A 17,159-nucleotide genomic window follows, 5' to 3' on the forward strand; every position below is an offset into this window, starting at 1 on the left:
ATACATGTATCACAAACAATTATAACATATAAGGACCAAATGAGATTTGTAATAAAAGGACTGAAAATCTGTAAACAGGAAATGAGAAATACATAGAAATATTTTATATATTATCTAGTAGGTACAGTAGGACAAAACAAAAACCCAAGTAATTCAATTCTTAACCTTCCCCTAAAAAACATACAATTTCAGAAAAACTTCACAACACTATAAAAAGAGAATACATGAATAATTAATTTATTAAAGAAAAGGGAAAGCAAATATTTAACTTTTTTTCATAGGTAGTCAAGCCATTTCTTTAATTAAGGTTTCCTTTAAGGGTATCTTATTGTCATTTCATGACATATTTTTTAACTTGACAGCAAATTTGTTGGTTTACTAACCATATTTGCCATATAGACAATCAACTCAGCCTGGAAAATCCCACGGGCAGAGGAGCCTGGTAGGCTGCCGTCTATGGGGTCGCTAAGAGTCAGACACGACTGAGCGACTTCACTTTCACTTTTCACTTTCATGCATTGGAGAAGGAAATGGCAACCCACTCCAGTGTTCTTGCCTGGAGAATCCCAGGGACGGGGGAGCCTGGTGGGCTGCCATCTATGGGGTCATACAGAGTCGGACACAACTGAAGTGACTTAGCAGCAGCAGCATGCTTTTCTCTAGCATTTCATACAAATGAAGAAGATAACACACACAGTAGCAGCTAACTCCTTTCATAAACTGAGTAAAGGGCTCCAAGTAATGCAAAATAGCTATAATCTGTAGAGTCAGATACTTTGCCTTTTGTCTTGTTCTTATAGTTACAGAAGATAATTGATACTCAGAGGTTAAGTAGTCCCTTGCCCAAAGTTGTATGTGGCAGAATTCACATATGAATACAAGATTGTCTATACCCAAAACCACATTAATCTCATCCTATGCTTTTACACACTAATAAATATAATAATCCATAATTCTGTATTTTTCAAATTCAGTTCAGCATACCTACAATATCTACCAATCATTTATGCGTAGCTATGAGATGCTCAAATTGTACATCCCTTGTAAAATATTTTAAACACCAAAACCAGATTTTCTGAGGGCTGTAGTGTCTACAAAGAACTAAAATTGCTAATTTGTAAGAAGAGAAAAGTGAGAAAATAGTTTTTAAAATTATTTAAAGAACTTCAGATGAGAAAGAAAGAAGATGAAAAAATCTGAGACTAAAAATAAAACAGAAAAGTACAACAGGTGTAAAAGGATTTTCTGAAATGCTGAACCAGTACTTGATTTCATTTTGGTAATGTATTACATTGTAAACTTTTGCTTATCTAAAGGCTATAGAGTAGCTTGAATCAAATGATGCAACATTTAACACAAAACCAATCAACATTTGAAAGACTAAACAGTTCAGTTTTTAACGGGAATATTATTTTCTCAATAGAAAGTAATCTTCATTTTAATAAGCCAAGATCCAATTTTCAAATATAGATAACAGTCTTCACTTTAAGAGTGATGGTTTCGATTAAAAAAGAAAAAGGAAAAAAAAGACACAGCATTTTTCAAAATGCCAATTGATATTCATGGCATTTGAGAAAACAATGGAGGAAATGACAGTGAAGTTGAAATTCTTCTAAATTCAGGTATTGAAATTTGTGTCTCTCTTGTTTTCTTTCTTTAAAATTAAACACTGTGGTTTTTCAGGTTAACATAGGCTTTTAATCCAAGAAGAAAAAATTAACACTCTTCAACAAAGTGAAAACACCAAGTTCTTTTTTGCACAAATAACATTGTTAATAAACTATAAGAAATATTTAACAAGTTTCTATTTACAACTAGATCATATAGACAAACAGCTTAGATACATGAAAGGAGAAAGATAATAGCATAGTGCTTAAGACAGTGGATGCAGGAGCCAGAGTTCCAATTCGGACTCTTGGCTCCACCAATTACCAACTGTATGATCTCAGGTTAAAAAAAAAAGGCTAAGCTACTTAACTTTTATGCATTTTAGTATCTTATTTGTAAAATGATAAAAACAGCAAGCTATCTGAAAGAGTGGTTGTGTGCATTAGAATTATTATGTATAAACACTTGGAACAGTGCTTGGTAGATAATAAATACTCAAAAACTTCAACTGTTGTTCTTTTTCATATTAGTAGTAGTACTGACAGTAATAGCTCCCTCAAGAGACAAATAGAATCAAGTATTTTTCATTTAGAAATTTTACTTTCAACTAAAAAACAAACCACTGACAACCAATGAATGAATGTGTCAATGGAGTTTTTTTTTAAAGGGCTAAATTATCATCCCTAAAATAATATGTAATTATATTTGTGGAGAACTTCAGGCTTCAAATAATTGAAATACTTTATGTATCCTCTTCGAATGTCTTACAATTTTTAGGACAAATACAAACAAGGATCAAAAAAAAATATGAAGCAGAAACAATAAAATTGTCTATATATTCTTATTTATCAATGCATGTGTGCTAAGTTACTTCAATTGTGTCCAACTCTTTGTGATCCGATGGACTATACCCTGCCAGGCTTCTCTGTCCATGAGATTCTCCAGGCAAGAATACTAGAGTGGGTTGCCACGGCCTTCTCCAGGGAATCTTTGCAACCCAGGGACTGAACCGCCATCTCATTATGTCTCCTGCATTGACCCGAACTGGGAAGCCCTATTTATCTATAGAAAGACCTGAATAAATATACCAATTCACCAGGAATTTAGAACTGACTGGTTTTGAGTCTGTGAAAAGCAAAAGAAAGGAGAGGAGGAAGTATCTAATTAACAAAGTAGAAATCATAAGAAAATCAATCCTGCTATTAAAACTTGAGCAAAATTAAAGTAATTCAAATAAATATGAAGAGTCACCAAATTCTTCAGTTCAGTTCAGTTGCTCAGTCGTGTCCAACTCTTTGCGACCCCATGAATCACAGGATGCCAGGCATCCCTGCCCATCACCAATTCCCAGAGTTCACTCAAACTCATGTCCATTGAGTCAGTGATGCCATCCAGCCATCTCATCCTCTGTCGTCCCCTTCTCCTCCTGCCCCCAAACCCTCCCAGCATCCGGGGCTTTTCCAATGAGTCAACTCTTTGCATGAGGTGGCCAAAGTATTGGAGTTTCAGCTTCAGCATCAGTCCTTCCAACGAACACCCAGGACTGATCTCCTTTAGAATGGACTGGGTGGATCTCCTTGCAGTCCAAGGGACTCTCAAGAGTCTTCTCCAACACCACATGGCTGCAGTCACCATCTGAAGTGACTGGGGAGCCCAAAAAATAGTCTCTCACTGTTTCCATTGTTTCCCCATCTACTTGCCACGAAGTGATAGGACTGGATGCCATGATCTTAGTTTTCTGAATGTTGAGCTTTAAGCCAACTTTTTCACTCTCCTCTTTCACTTTCATCAAGAGGTTCTTTAGTTCTTTGCTTTCTGCCATAAAGGTGGTGTCATCTGCATGTCTGAGATTATTGATATTTCTCCCAGAAATCTTGATTCCACCTTGTTTTTCATCCACCCCACCGTTTTGTATGATATACTCTGCATATAAGTTAAATAAGTAGGGTGACAATATGCAGCCTTGACGTACTCCTTTCCCGATTTGAAACCAGTCTGTTGTTCCATATCCAGTTTTAACTGTTGCTTCTTCTTCTTTTTTTTTTTTTAACTGTTGCTTCTTGATCTGCATAAAGATTTCTCAGGAGGCTGGTCAGGTGGTATTGTATTCCCACCTCTTTCAGAATTTTCCACAGTTTATCATAAGCCGCACAGACAAGGGCTTTGGCATAGTCAATGAAGCAGATTCAGTTCAGTTCAGTCACTCAGCCGTGTCCGACTCTTTGCAACCCCAAGGACTGCAGCACGACAGGCCTCTCTGTCTATTGCCAACTCCCAGAGTTTACTCAAACTTATGTCCATTGAGCCAATGATGCCATCCAGCCATCTCATTTTCTGTCATCCCCTTCTCCTCCTGCCTTCAATCTTTTCCACCATGAGGGTCTTTTCAAATGAGTCAGTTCTTTGCATCAGGTGGACAAAGTATTGGAGTTTCAGCTTCAGCATCAGTCTTTTCAATGAATATTTAGGACTGATTTCCTTTAGGATGGACTGGTTTCCTTTAGGATGGACTGGATCTCCTTGCAGTCAAAGGGACTTTCAAAAAGTGTTCTCCAACACCACATTTCAAAAGCATCAATTATTCGGCACTCAGCTTTCTTTATAGTCCAAATCTCAAATCCATACATGACTACTGGAAAAACTATAGCTTTGACTAGAAGGACCTTTGTTGGCAAAGTAATGTCTCTGCTTTTTATATGCTGAAGTAAGATGTTTTTCTGGAACTCGCTTGCTTTTCTGATGATCCAACGGATGTTGGCAATTTGATCTCTGGTTCCTCTGCCTTTTCTAAAACCAGCTTGAACATCTGGAAGTTCACAGTTCACATACTATTGAAACCTGGCTTGGAGAACTTTGAGCATTACTTTGCTAGTGTGCGAGATGATGCAATTGTGTGGTAGTTGGAGCATTCTTTGGCATTGCCCTTCTTTGGGACTGGAATGAAAACTGACCTCTTTCAGTCCTGTGGCCACTGCTGAGTTTTCCAAAATTGCTGGCATATTGAGTGCAGCACTTTCACAGCATCATCTTTTAGGATTTGAAATAGCTCAACTGGAATTCCATCACTTCCACTAGCTCTGTTCATAGTGATGCTTCCTAAGGCCCACTTGACTTCACATTCCAGGATGTCTGGCTCTAGGTCAGTGATCACACCATCGTGGTTATCAGGGTCATGAAGATCTTTTCTGTATAGTTCTTCTGTGTATTCTTGCCATCTCTTCATAATATCTTCAGCTTCTGTTAGGTCCATACCATTTCCATCCTTTATTGTGCCCATCTTTTTTCATGAAATGTTCCCTTGGTATCTCTAATTTTCTTGAAGAGATCTCTAGTCTTTCCCATTCTATTGTTTTCCTCTATTTCTTCACATTGATCACTAAGGAAGGCTTTCTTATCTCTCCTTGCTGTTCTTTGGAACTCTGCATTCAAATGAGTAGATCTTTCCTTTTCTCCTTTGCCTTTCGCTTCTCTTCTTTTCATAGGTATATGTAAGGCCTACTCAGACAACCATTTTGCCTTTTTGGATTTCTTTTTCTTGGCGGTGGTCTTGATCACTGCCTCCCATACAATGTTACAAACTACTTTCCACAGTTCTTCAGGCACTCTATCAGATCTAATCCCTTGAATCTGTTTCTTACTTCCACTGTACAATCATAAGGGATTTGATTTAGGGCATACATGAATGGTCTGGTGGTTTTCCCTCCTTTCTTCAATTTAAGCCTGAATTTGGCAATAAGGAGGTCATGATCTGAGCCACAGTCAGCTCCCGGTCTTGTTTTTGCTGACTCTAGAGAGCTTCTCCATCTTTGGCTGCAAAGAATATAATCAATCTGATTTCAGTATTGACCATAGAGTCTTCCCTTGTGTTGTTGGAAGAGGGTGTTTGCTATGACCAGTGCATTCTCTTGGCAAAACTCTTGTTAGCCTTTGCCCTGCTTCGTTTTGTACTCCAAGGCCAAATTTGCCTGATACTCCAGGTATCTCTTGACTTCCTACTTTTGCATTCCAATCCCCTATAATGAAAAGGACATCTTTTTTGGGTTTAGTTCTACAAGGTCTTGTAGGTCTTCATAGAACTGTTCAACTTTTTCAGCATTACTGGCTGAGGCGTAGTCTTGGATTACTGTGACAATGAATGGTTTGCCTTGGAAACAAACAGAGATCATTCTGTCGCTTTTGAGATTGCATCCAAGAACTGCTTTTCAGACTCTTTTATTGATTATGATGGCTACTCCATTTCTTCTAAAGGATTCTTGCCCACAGTAGTAGATATAATGGTCATCTGAATTAAATTCACCCATTCCAGTCCATTATACTTCACTGATTCCTAAAATATCGATGTTTACTCTTGCCACCTCCTGTTTGACCACTTCCAATTTGCCTTGCTTCATGGACCTGACATGCCAGGTTCCTATGCAACACTGATCTTTACAGCATTGTAGTTTACCTCCATCACCAGTCCCATCCACAAGTGGGTGTTGTTTTTGCTTTGTCTACATCTCTTCATTCTTTCGGGAGTTATTTCTCCACTGATCTTCAGTAGCATATTGGGCACCTACCGACCTGGGGAGTTCATCTTTGTGTCCTATCTTTTTGCCTTTTCATACTGTTCATGGGGTTCTCAAGACAATACTGAAGTTGTTTGCCACTTCCTTCTCCAGGGGACCACCAAATTCTATACCATAAGAATTTCAGTCCCCCTGCTAACTAACATCTTTGATCTGCAATACAATTTACTCTTAAAAGACAGGAAATCTCTTACATAACTTACTATATGCATCAAGGAGTAATACTCTACTTGACCTTATTGGCAGACTCATATTTTATCTGTGATATGAATAATCACAACTCACAGCATTCAGACCATTACAGTACAGGAAAAAAAATGTGCCCATACTCCACTTGGGGAAACAAGACTTCTCCCTAAAAGGAATGGAATTTTAAACTTCACCAATATTTTTAAAAAGAACTTTTACCTAAGTGAGTAATTAAAAGCATTTGGTTATATTAAAGCTTTGACTTCTAACTATAGCTCTATCTTTTTTATTCTTGCATATCATCTTTTTATTATAAACACTATAATCTGTATTTTCTTTTCTAGACTTTGACTGTACTTTCCTCTCTTTCACCTCAATGTGGACAATGTTTCAATTTGATTTAAAATGTTTACCTTTTCCATGTAAACAAATATTCTTGACAGTATCATAAAGGAGATGGAAATAAAACACATGTTAATTCTTTCTCCAAATTAGGAGAGATTCTAAGGGGACTGAAATTACAAATAATGAAAAGACTCATTCCAGAGGCATGATTTTTGAAAAGTTCAGGGAGAGGTTAGGGGAAAAGGGAACCTGATATAAAGGAAAGAATAAAAAATCTATTTTCAAAAAAAAATGTTTTGGAATGATAATAATGGACAACTAGTTTCAATGGGCAATTCATCATTACTTAAAAATAGAGTATTAACTACTTCAAAGACAGCATGAACTTTGACTACTTCAAGGCTCTGGAATACTGGTATTCTTTGAAGAAACAATTTTACCTAGATGATGCAGTTTTCTACCGTAACTTGAAAAAAAAAAAAACTCATGGTAGGGTTTGAGATAGAGAAAATTGTCTATTACAGACAATAAGAACAGAAAATATAAAACATAATTTCTAACTGGTGGAATGTTAAGGAAAAAAGGAGAAGTAAGAGAAACAGGAAAATGAAGGGTTTCCGGACAGCAATTACATGAACAAATATTTGACAACTATGTAAAATAAAGGCTCTATTTAGAAGGGTGCTTTGTCTTACAGACCAATTATTAGATGATAAAAAGTTAAACTCAGGAAAAAGTACAGCTTTCATTAAAGAAATAATTCATGAAATAATGGCATTAACAAATCATAATGAGAATGTACAGACACTGTGGGGAAAGAATGCATTTTTTTAAAAAATCTATGATATATTACACTAAAAGCTAGACCATATTCTGTGTTACCATCTGTATACTAGTGCCAACACTCTAATTATAATGATTTTCAAATATCCTCAAATAGAAAATCTGAACTCTTTAAGTGTTGAGGTTTTTAAACTAGTCTGAATATTTTTAAAAATATCATTTACCTACAAAATATATTCTTTTTAAAAATTATTTATTCTTTTTTTGTTGTTGCTGTGCTGGGTGTTGGTCGCTTTGTGCAGGCTTTCCCTAACTGCAGTGAACAGGGCTGCTCTCCAGTTGTGGTGCCCCTGCCTCTTGTTGTGGCGGCTTGTCTTATTGTGGAGCACTCTCCTAGTTGCTCCGAGGCACATGGGATCCTCCCGGATCAGGGATTGAACCTGTGTCCCCTGAACTGGCAGGTGGATTCTTTTCCACTGCACCACCAGGGAAGTCCCTACAAAATATATTCTTAAAACAAAAGGCCTGTGTTAGCAGATAGTTTTGAAATGCATAAATGCTGCAAGTTTCAATAATAATGTACTGCATGACTTTTCTACAAAGGAAATTGCTAAGCATCCTTAGCGTAAGGGTATGCTAAGCATCCTTAGCATACATTAACATAAGGTAGTGATGAGCTCTGGAAAAAGATCTTCCCCCTCAAATTCAAAAGCTGCTTAATCAAATTCAATTTCACAAACTATCAGTTGAAACAGCAGTTTCATTTACTTCTTGAAAATTCTCTAGTCAAAAAGAAGAAAAGATGAGAAGTAAGGAATAACTGCAATTATTTGTCAATATCATTGGGCCATTCTTTTCTACTTTGCTGGAGTTTGTATGAAATTCAAGTACAAATGAGAAAACACTTCAGGAAAATGATACTACTTCTACATTTCTTCTTGCTCTTATTGACCAAAAACACTAAAGTGTTTTTGTCACTTTAGTGTTTTGTCAACATGAAGGCAATAAAATAAGACAATTTCTTAGTGGTCAAATGATAGACTTAATTAAATGGTGTGCTGAATGTTAAAACAACGGAGAAATAAAGAGGATGAGAACAAATATTTCTCTAAGTAATTTATAACTAGTTCATCTTTTCAAGTTAAAAAAAGGAGAGAGGGAGAAAGAAAATTATCTTTTTAAAAATCAAAGTAAGTTTGAAAGGAAACGCAAGTGTTTTCTTAGTAGTAATGACTACTAAGTTTCTAACCATCATGCATGAAATTTACTATAATTACCACATACATCTGTTTTTTCAACAGGAAATTATTTTAGGAGTTATGTACTCTGGAAACTGCTACTCAACAACTGAGATTTTCTGATTGGGATAACAAGAGTCATGAAGATCCAAAGGAAAAGAATTAAGATCAACACTTGAATTGAAGGAGGAAATAGAACAGGCTCCATCTTGAAAGCTGGACTCCATCTTGGGCCGGACTGTGGACCTTGAGCTATATGCCCAGTACCTATGGATACAACATACCAACTGGAAAACCAGGTCCCCTGGATGGAAGGGCCCTAGTGCTCATACCTAGACTCTCTGTTGCCTAAAAGAATACCCTAATTATCTGTGTAACCGAATAGAATCATACATTCTATTATGCTTATTGGGGGATGACCACAGGCCTATTGATAATTGTCCACTGTTAACTACCTAGGCTTAAGGCATATGAATCAGGGATTAACTTTGATCGTATCTTTCTTTTCCTTTGTTCACACTAGTTTCAGGGAATTTGGGGAGGTGGGTTTGGGCATGTACACTTAGGGTATATAAAGTTTTCAGAAAAACTGGTCAGGGTCCTTGGCTAAGAGGAGACTCTGCCTTGGGCCCACCGGTATAATAAACTGCACTCCACTATCTGCATTGTCCTTCTGAGTGAGTTTGTTTCCCAGAATGCGTGGCTACAACAGAATAAGCATTGATTCTTAAAATTATTGAGAAAAAAACTTGATACACTGCAAAAATCCCTGAAAAAACTACTAAGTTAATTAAGCACTGAATGAACTTGCACTCTTAATTATTTAAGATTTAAAAACAGTATAGAAACTACTTTCTTAGACTTCATGAAACAAAGACAATTCATAAAGACATAAACTAGACATGAACTAAGTTAAAGTATCCCATTTACAAAGCATAACCTTCACTCCTTAAAATAAAACCTTAATAATATATTTGATAGAATATAGGACTTAAATGAAGAAACTAGCAAAGGAATTAAACATGCACATCATTATGTGGATGAAAGGGGAATTTGTGCACTTTTTCTGGGGAACAGGCTAGCTGGCTCAGGGTCACTGGCTCAATTTTATATCTCCTTATGTAAGCGTCCCATTCTTTTATTTTCTTTCAGAATCTGTTCCCCTGGATGAAGTCAACTTTTATATGCCTGACTTTCATATAAATCAAACTTTCAAACATTAGAACACTGAAATCCTTAAATCTTGCCTTTCCTACTCTGATTTCAGATTTTGCGCTTCAGTGCATAAACATTTGCAACTATAATCTGTTAAGAGTGTCTTCCAAACATAGAAGCACTGCCATTTTTGTCTCCATAGCAAGAGGAGCACACAAATACTTTAAATTATTTTTTAAATTTATTTGCCTTTTATTGAAGGATAATTGCTTTATAGAATTTTGCTGTTTTCTGTCAAACCTCAACATGAATCTGCTGTATGGCTCAGGAAACTCAAATACTTTATATTTTTATTACATTTTACTCTTGCTATTTTATTAAGATGAGTGGAAATTGAAAAAAAATGCAAACAACACAAATGATAAGAAATGTAGAGGTCAAAGATTTAAATCAATTGAAACAAAAGTAGAGCTCATCAATCAATCCAAAAGTTGCAAATTTCTAGCATCAAGTTGACAAGCACTGGCCAAAACAGGAAAAAGTAAAGAGCACATATAAAACATGAGTTACTATTAGGGCTTCTATATTTGGGAGTTCTCTAGGAATGGAAATTCCCCTTTTAACATGTAAAGTTGCTGTTCGACTTGCACATATATCCAACTTTACATATTTTTGGGTTTACAAAAAAGGACTGAATTCTTATGTTACTCTGGATTCCTTCAGTAGCCAAAAAAAAAAAAAACAAGTGATCTACAAAACTGATTTTGTTGTAAGATATTAGTGACATCATGAGTCATACCTCCAAGGAATATGCAATTGACTAGTTGATTTTTTTCTCAGGTCAGTCAAACATTTTATTGGTTACCTCCTTCCTATGTGCCAAGCATACTCTGGACTCTGAGTGACATAAAGATAGATAAGATAGGGGCCTAACCTGCCAGAGACTTGAAATCAGACCCTGGCACCAGTGTCTGCAGTAACCCTTTATATGGATAGTAGAGACACCAAGGATCAGAGAGAAGATGGGGTTGTCCCAAAGCAAAGCTAGAACTCTGAATCTGGGTCTCCTAGCATCTAAATGCCCTTTCTTTTTTTAATCATTCTTTCTTTTAGAACATGTAATTTTAAAAAGAGGATAACCACAGATGGAGGCATTGTGCCACCTGAATAGAAAAAGTAAATTTTAGGCTGGAAGCCTTGGCTTCCAAGATCTCTCAGATCTCTCAGCTTTTAAAGCAGCCACTCATTCTTTCCACTTGTGCAAGAATCTGAGCACTTATATCTTCACCTTACCAATACATGTATTTTATATAAGGATGCAGGATTGACACATTTCTGCAACATCAGCTTCTATTAACCCTGACTTCTACCTGTCTAGAGCCTAGTTTGTAATCCTGCCTTTTTCAGCCACTTCATGATTTTCCTTCTGACTTCCTTCTTGTTAAGCTTTGTAAAGCCATCCCTGGCTCGATCTTTTTCCTGCTGTGCTTTCTTCCTCCTCTTGAAAATAGAACTTTTACTTTTCTCTCTGACTCTGTGTAATATTTTCTTTTTCTTTTTGGAGAATTCAGCCTGAAAGGGAAAAACATGTTTAACTGACTGTTTTGAGATAATAAAATTGAAAGTTTCATTTCCTATACTTAATGATTTATTACATGATTTACTCAGGCATAAAATAAATTAAAAGTAAGTATAATGCAAACTTTATATGCATATTGGGGTGCTCTTCATAACTGTTTTAAAACTACTAGTAAGGACTTCTGCAATTTTCTTGTTAGGGTTATGACTACATACTATCAAAGTCTAAGGAAAGTCAAATCAGATAGGTGTTTTTATAAGAAATATAAATATAATACTGGGGAGTTGTTAACCTTTATAATGGCTTCTAAATTAAAATTCAAATGTCAAAACACACTCAATTAGCCCTCATTATACACAGCAGACAACCCAACAGTATTACTTTATATGCAAAAACACAGAAGAACCTTCTGCTTGATTTTTTCTGTAGAACCATTTGAAGGCACTTACAAGGCCTCCCAATGTAAGCACCAAGCTTTTTCAATAAGATAAACAGGTATTCAGAAATTTCTCACAAATAACTTTAGAGGAACTTTAATAAACAACAGGATATACATGTTGTGTCGTAGTTCACTCACCTTTCCATCAAAGCGTTTTATTGTATATTGATCCAGACCCAAGTCTGTAAAACAGAAAGAAATAATGCTTAGTCACTGATTATAACTCCGGTGAAATACGTGAAATGCTAGCTCTCAGTTCTGTTTCCAATCCCATTGAGATGGTTTAGCTACAACATTATTTGAACAGAAATGAAAATTCTGTCCCACTTTCAGACTTAAAGTGTTGGTACTAAAAAATACCAATCCTTTATTTTATATAAGAGAATATGAAACTCTTAAGAGATAAAAAGGGTCCATTTACAGACCTAGTCATGTGCAAACCTATTCAACAGTAAAGCCAAACTAGAACCCTGGACTCTTCCCAGGATGATACTTTTTCATTACATCAAAATGATATATTACCTCTAAATAAGGTGAGGGGATATTAGTTTTATCTGAAAGCATAATCATTTTTTGTATAAAAATGTATAAAGAGATATGAGTTTAATACCAGGAGACATTTTGCAACACACCTAACAAATTCAAATCAGCCATCTTAATATGACCTTTTAAAGGTGGACTAAATAATAAATTTAGCCTTGGGAATTCCTAGCATTGTGAAATACTAAGCACCATGAAAGATAAAAGGAAATATATTCAGTGTTCTTGAGGGCTGGTATTTTCTGTTTTTGATGATTGTTTTATCCCAGTATTTGGAGTAGTGCTTGATCACTAAATACTTAAAAAAAACCACAAAACTGAATGCGTAAGATACGGCTCTTGCCTTGAAGAGTCACAGTTTTGTAAGAAAGACATATGCAATAATGTTGCAAGGGGATATACAATGAGTTCAGTAAGAGGATGCTGTGGGAATTTTTAGAGTGGAGAAATCAGTTCCCAATTATACTTATTTTTCTTGCATAATTACTCAGTTGTTTTCTTTCAGTTCTCACTTTCTTCATGCCAGTTCAGGCCCTTATTTCATTATGCTCACAGTAATACAATGATGGGAATATCACTGTCTCAAAGGAAGCTTTTTGCATTTCTGCTTCTACACATTTGGTTACACATGCTAATCTAAAATGTGCTTCACCTTCTAGAAGTCTATCCAGAATAAAATGAACCACTGACTGCAAAAGAAGATAAGTCAAAAAAAAAAAAAAAAAATTAAAAACAAATCTAATTTGAAACTTCACATGTACTCAAGAAAATATCAGTTATAAAGGCAGAACATGCTTCTATGATAAAAAAAATAGAGAACAAGAAAGAGTTGTAGACAATTAAAACTAGCAAGGAGAGATAAGAAAGCTTTCCTAAGTGAACAGTGCAAAGAAATAGAGGGAAACAATAGAATGGGAAAGAACAGAGATCTCTTCAAGAAAATTAGAGATACCAAGGGAACATTTCATGAAGAAATGGGCACAATAAAGGACAGAAACAGTATGAACCTAACAGAAGCCAAAAAAATTAAGAAGAGGTGGCAAGAATAGACAGAAGAACCATACAAAAAAGATCTTAATGACTCAGATAACCACAATGGTGTGATCACTCACCTAGAGCCAGACATCCTGGAGTGCGAAGTCAAGTGGGCCTCAATAGCATCACTATGAACAAAGCTAGTGGAGATAACGGAATTCCAGCTGAACTATTTCAAAGCCTAAAAGACGATGCTGTTAAAGTGCTGCACTCAATATTCCAGCAAATTTGGAAACTCAGCAGTGACCACAGGACTGGAAAAGATCAGTTTTCATTCTAATTCCAAAAAAAGGCAATGCCAAAGAATATATTCAAACTACCACACAACTGCATTCATTTCACATGTTAGCAAGGTCATGCTCAAAATCCTTCAAGCTAGGCTTCAACAGTATGTGAACTGAGAACTTCTAGATGTACAAGCTGGATTTAGAAAAGGCAGAGGAATCAGAGATCAAATTGCCAACATCCATTGGATCATCAAAAAAGCAAGAGAATTCAGAAAAACATCTACTTCTGCTTTGTCAACTATGCTAAAGCCTTTGACTGTGTGGCTCACAACAACCTGAAGAAAATTCTTCAAGAAATGGGAATACCACACCACCTTACCCACCTCCTGAGAAACCTGTATGCAGCACAAGAAGCAACAGTTAGAACAGGACATGGAACAACGGACTGATTCAAAACTGGGAAAGGAGTACATCAAGGCTGTATATTGTTACCCTGAGTATTTAACTTATATGCAGAGAACAGACCATCATGCAAAATGGTTGGGGGGAATGAAGCACAAGCTGGAATCAAGATTGCTGGGAGAAATATCAATAACCTCAGATATGCAGATGACACCACTCTTGTGGCAGAAAGCAAAGAGGAACTAGAGTCTCTTGATGAAGGTGAAAGAGGAAAGTTAAAAAGCTGGCTTAAAAGTCAACATTCAAAAACCTAAGATCATGGCCTCTGGTCCCATCACTTCATGGCAAATAGATGAGGATACAACGGAAACAGTGACAGACTTTATTTTCTTGGGCTCCAAAATCACTGAGAATGGTGACTGCAGCCATGAAATTAAAAGATGCTTGCTCCTTGGAAGAAAAGCTATGACAAACCTAGACAGTGTATTAAAAAGAAGAGACATTACTTTGCCGTCAAAGGTCTGTCTAGTCAAAGCTATGGTTTTTCCAATAGTCATGTTGGATGTGAGCGTTGGACCATAAAGAAGGCTGAACACCAAAGAATTGATGCTTTCGAACTGTGGTGTTAGAAAAGTCTCTTGAGAGTCCCTTGGACTGCAAGGAGATCAAGTCAGTCAATCCTAAAGGAAATCAGTTCTGAATATTCATTGGAAGGACTGATACTGAAGCTGAAGCTCCAATACTTTGTCCATCTGATGCAAAGAGCTGACTCATTGGAAAAGACCTTGATGCTGGGAGAGACTGAAGGCAGGAGGAGAACAGGGGAATACAGAGGATGATATGGTTGGATGGCAGCACTGACTCAATGGACATGAATATAAGCAAACTCTAGGTGATGGTGAAGAACAGGGAAGACTGTGATGCCGCATTCTATGGGGTTGCAAGAGTCGACACAACTTAGCGACTGAACAACAACAAAACTGTGATTACCCATTTCCCCATATTTCTTAATATACTGTCAAGAAATTACGAAAAGTTATCTCCCTGGACCACTGCCAAAAAAACAACAGAATGGAAAAGAGAAAACAGAAGAGTGAATTATAGAAAAACAGAGACTCAATACAAGGTCTTCTGTCATGCAAGATCTTTTCTCATTCAGAAATACAGATGAAATAATTCAGAAAATATTAGCAGAAAATTTCTCATTTAAGTAAAATGAACAAAACTTACTTGTAATTCAGTGTATGCTTATGAAATCTCAGAAAACCAAGAACAGGAAAATCCTCAGAGTTCCCAGAAAAAAAAAAGGCCCTTCCTAGTCCTTTACAAAGGAATGAGAATCAGTCTAGGATCACATATCTCATAAGTAAGGGAAATATATGCTTACTAATTAGAGCATCACTGTTCAACACAAATACATGTGAGCTACATGCATAATATAATATTTCCTAACAACTGCCTTTAAGAAAGTAAATAGAAACAGGTAAAATTAATTTTAATAATATATTTAACTTAACTGAATATATCCAAAATAGCATGATTTCAACATATAATCAATACAAAACTTATTGAGATATTTTGCATTACATATATACTGAGTTTTTAAAATCCAGTGTGTATTTTACAATTATAGCACATCTCAATTTAGACTAGCTACATTTCAAGTTATTACCATAATATCCAAAAGAATTCAAAAGTTAACTTAAACGGATTTATGTTTTTCACTGAATGCTCTTTACTATAGTTGGGAACATATTTTACCATGGGCATCTATCCAAAAAAAGAATGGGGCATGTGTGGACAGCCTGGCATGTACTGAGAATTCCTGTCATTTAAAAGCAATATTTTATGTCTGTATTAGACATAAGTACTTAGTTGAAATACATGATTGGTTCATCCTGTTATATTTAGATTTCTTTACTTGTCAAAAGAAGGAGATGGTTGGATTAGATCAGGTCTTAACATGGTTGGGGGGTGAAGTATGGGAAATGTGGATGGACTACTTCATTCTGTCCTTACTCCCTACTTCTCTTAAAATTCTAATAGCCTCAATTATAGCGGGGAAGGGAGAGTATGCTGAAAGGTGAAAACATAGCATGTATAATTTGAAAATGTAATCAGATGACTCCCCTTCCATTTCTCCACCCTCATTCTTTGGGTCTTAACTTAGAAACACTGGATGTTATGCTGCTATGCCTAGGGTGTTTTCTATGGATCTCAAACTTCCCTTCAAATAACTCCCACAATCATTTAATGTTAACAGAGTGACCTGAACACTATCTCCTCCTTTTCATTCATGAGAAAGACGACCCTCAAAAGGATTAAATGATTGTTTTGGGTTTTAAGTCTAACAATCTTTTTAAATTATGACAGTTGCCCATCTTGAATCCACACTAAAAATAATGTAAATGTGCATGTAAGAATAGTCTCAGTTGAAGCTCTTGAGTGAACATTTAACAGGTTTGTTTTAAAGATGATAGCTACTCATTTTGTCAAAAGACATAAATGAAACTGAATCACATATATAATTTTGATATAATCACATAAATAAAATCTAAAAATTAGAGCTTAAGTAAATGGAAACTATATAATTTTACATAAGAAGTCCCAGCTATCCTTCAATATTTAGAGACTCATTTTTCAGTTTAATACTAGAATTTATCCTAAAAAATGGATGCAGAAAAGTATCCTAAATTTTTATATAAATGATTGTATTTTCAGCTTATGTAAATCAACAAAGTATAGTTCAAGTTCATCAGATACAAGAGAGAAACTTTCGCTGAAATTGTAAAAGTGCTAAAAGAAAAGAGTTTCAACCCAGATTTCTTTATTTAGTGAAAATATTTTTCAAGAATGAAGACAGGGCTTCCCTGGTGATCCAGTGATTAAAAACCTGCCTTGCAATAATGCAAAGGACATAGGTTCAATCCCTGGTCCAGGAAGATCTTATATGCCTGGGGGCAACTGAGCCCATGCATAACAATTCCTGAGCCTGCTTGCCCACAACTAGAGAAAGACTGTGGGCAGCAACAAAGACCCAGCACAGTCATA

At 36.0% G+C, this 17,159-nt stretch overlaps 1 protein-coding gene across 4 annotated transcripts in view; it reads right to left on the bottom strand.

Annotated features, from left to right (window-relative positions):
- MICU1 (mitochondrial calcium uptake 1) overlaps positions 1–17,159 on the bottom strand; it is a 216,188-nt gene that overhangs the window by 143,914 nt on the left and 55,115 nt on the right. For all 4 annotated transcript variants that reach the window (XM_027531092.1, XM_027531090.1, XM_027531093.1 and 1 more), the window contains exon 5: positions 12,043–12,086. In XM_027531092.1, coding sequence (XP_027386893.1) covers positions 12,043–12,086 — 44 coding nt within the window. The remainder of the gene's footprint in view (positions 1–12,042; positions 12,087–17,159) is intronic.

The sequence above is a fragment of the Bos indicus x Bos taurus genome, chromosome 28, assembly GCF_003369695.1.
Source record: "Bos indicus x Bos taurus breed Angus x Brahman F1 hybrid chromosome 28, Bos_hybrid_MaternalHap_v2.0, whole genome shotgun sequence".
NCBI lineage: Eukaryota > Metazoa > Chordata > Mammalia > Artiodactyla > Bovidae > Bos > Bos indicus x Bos taurus.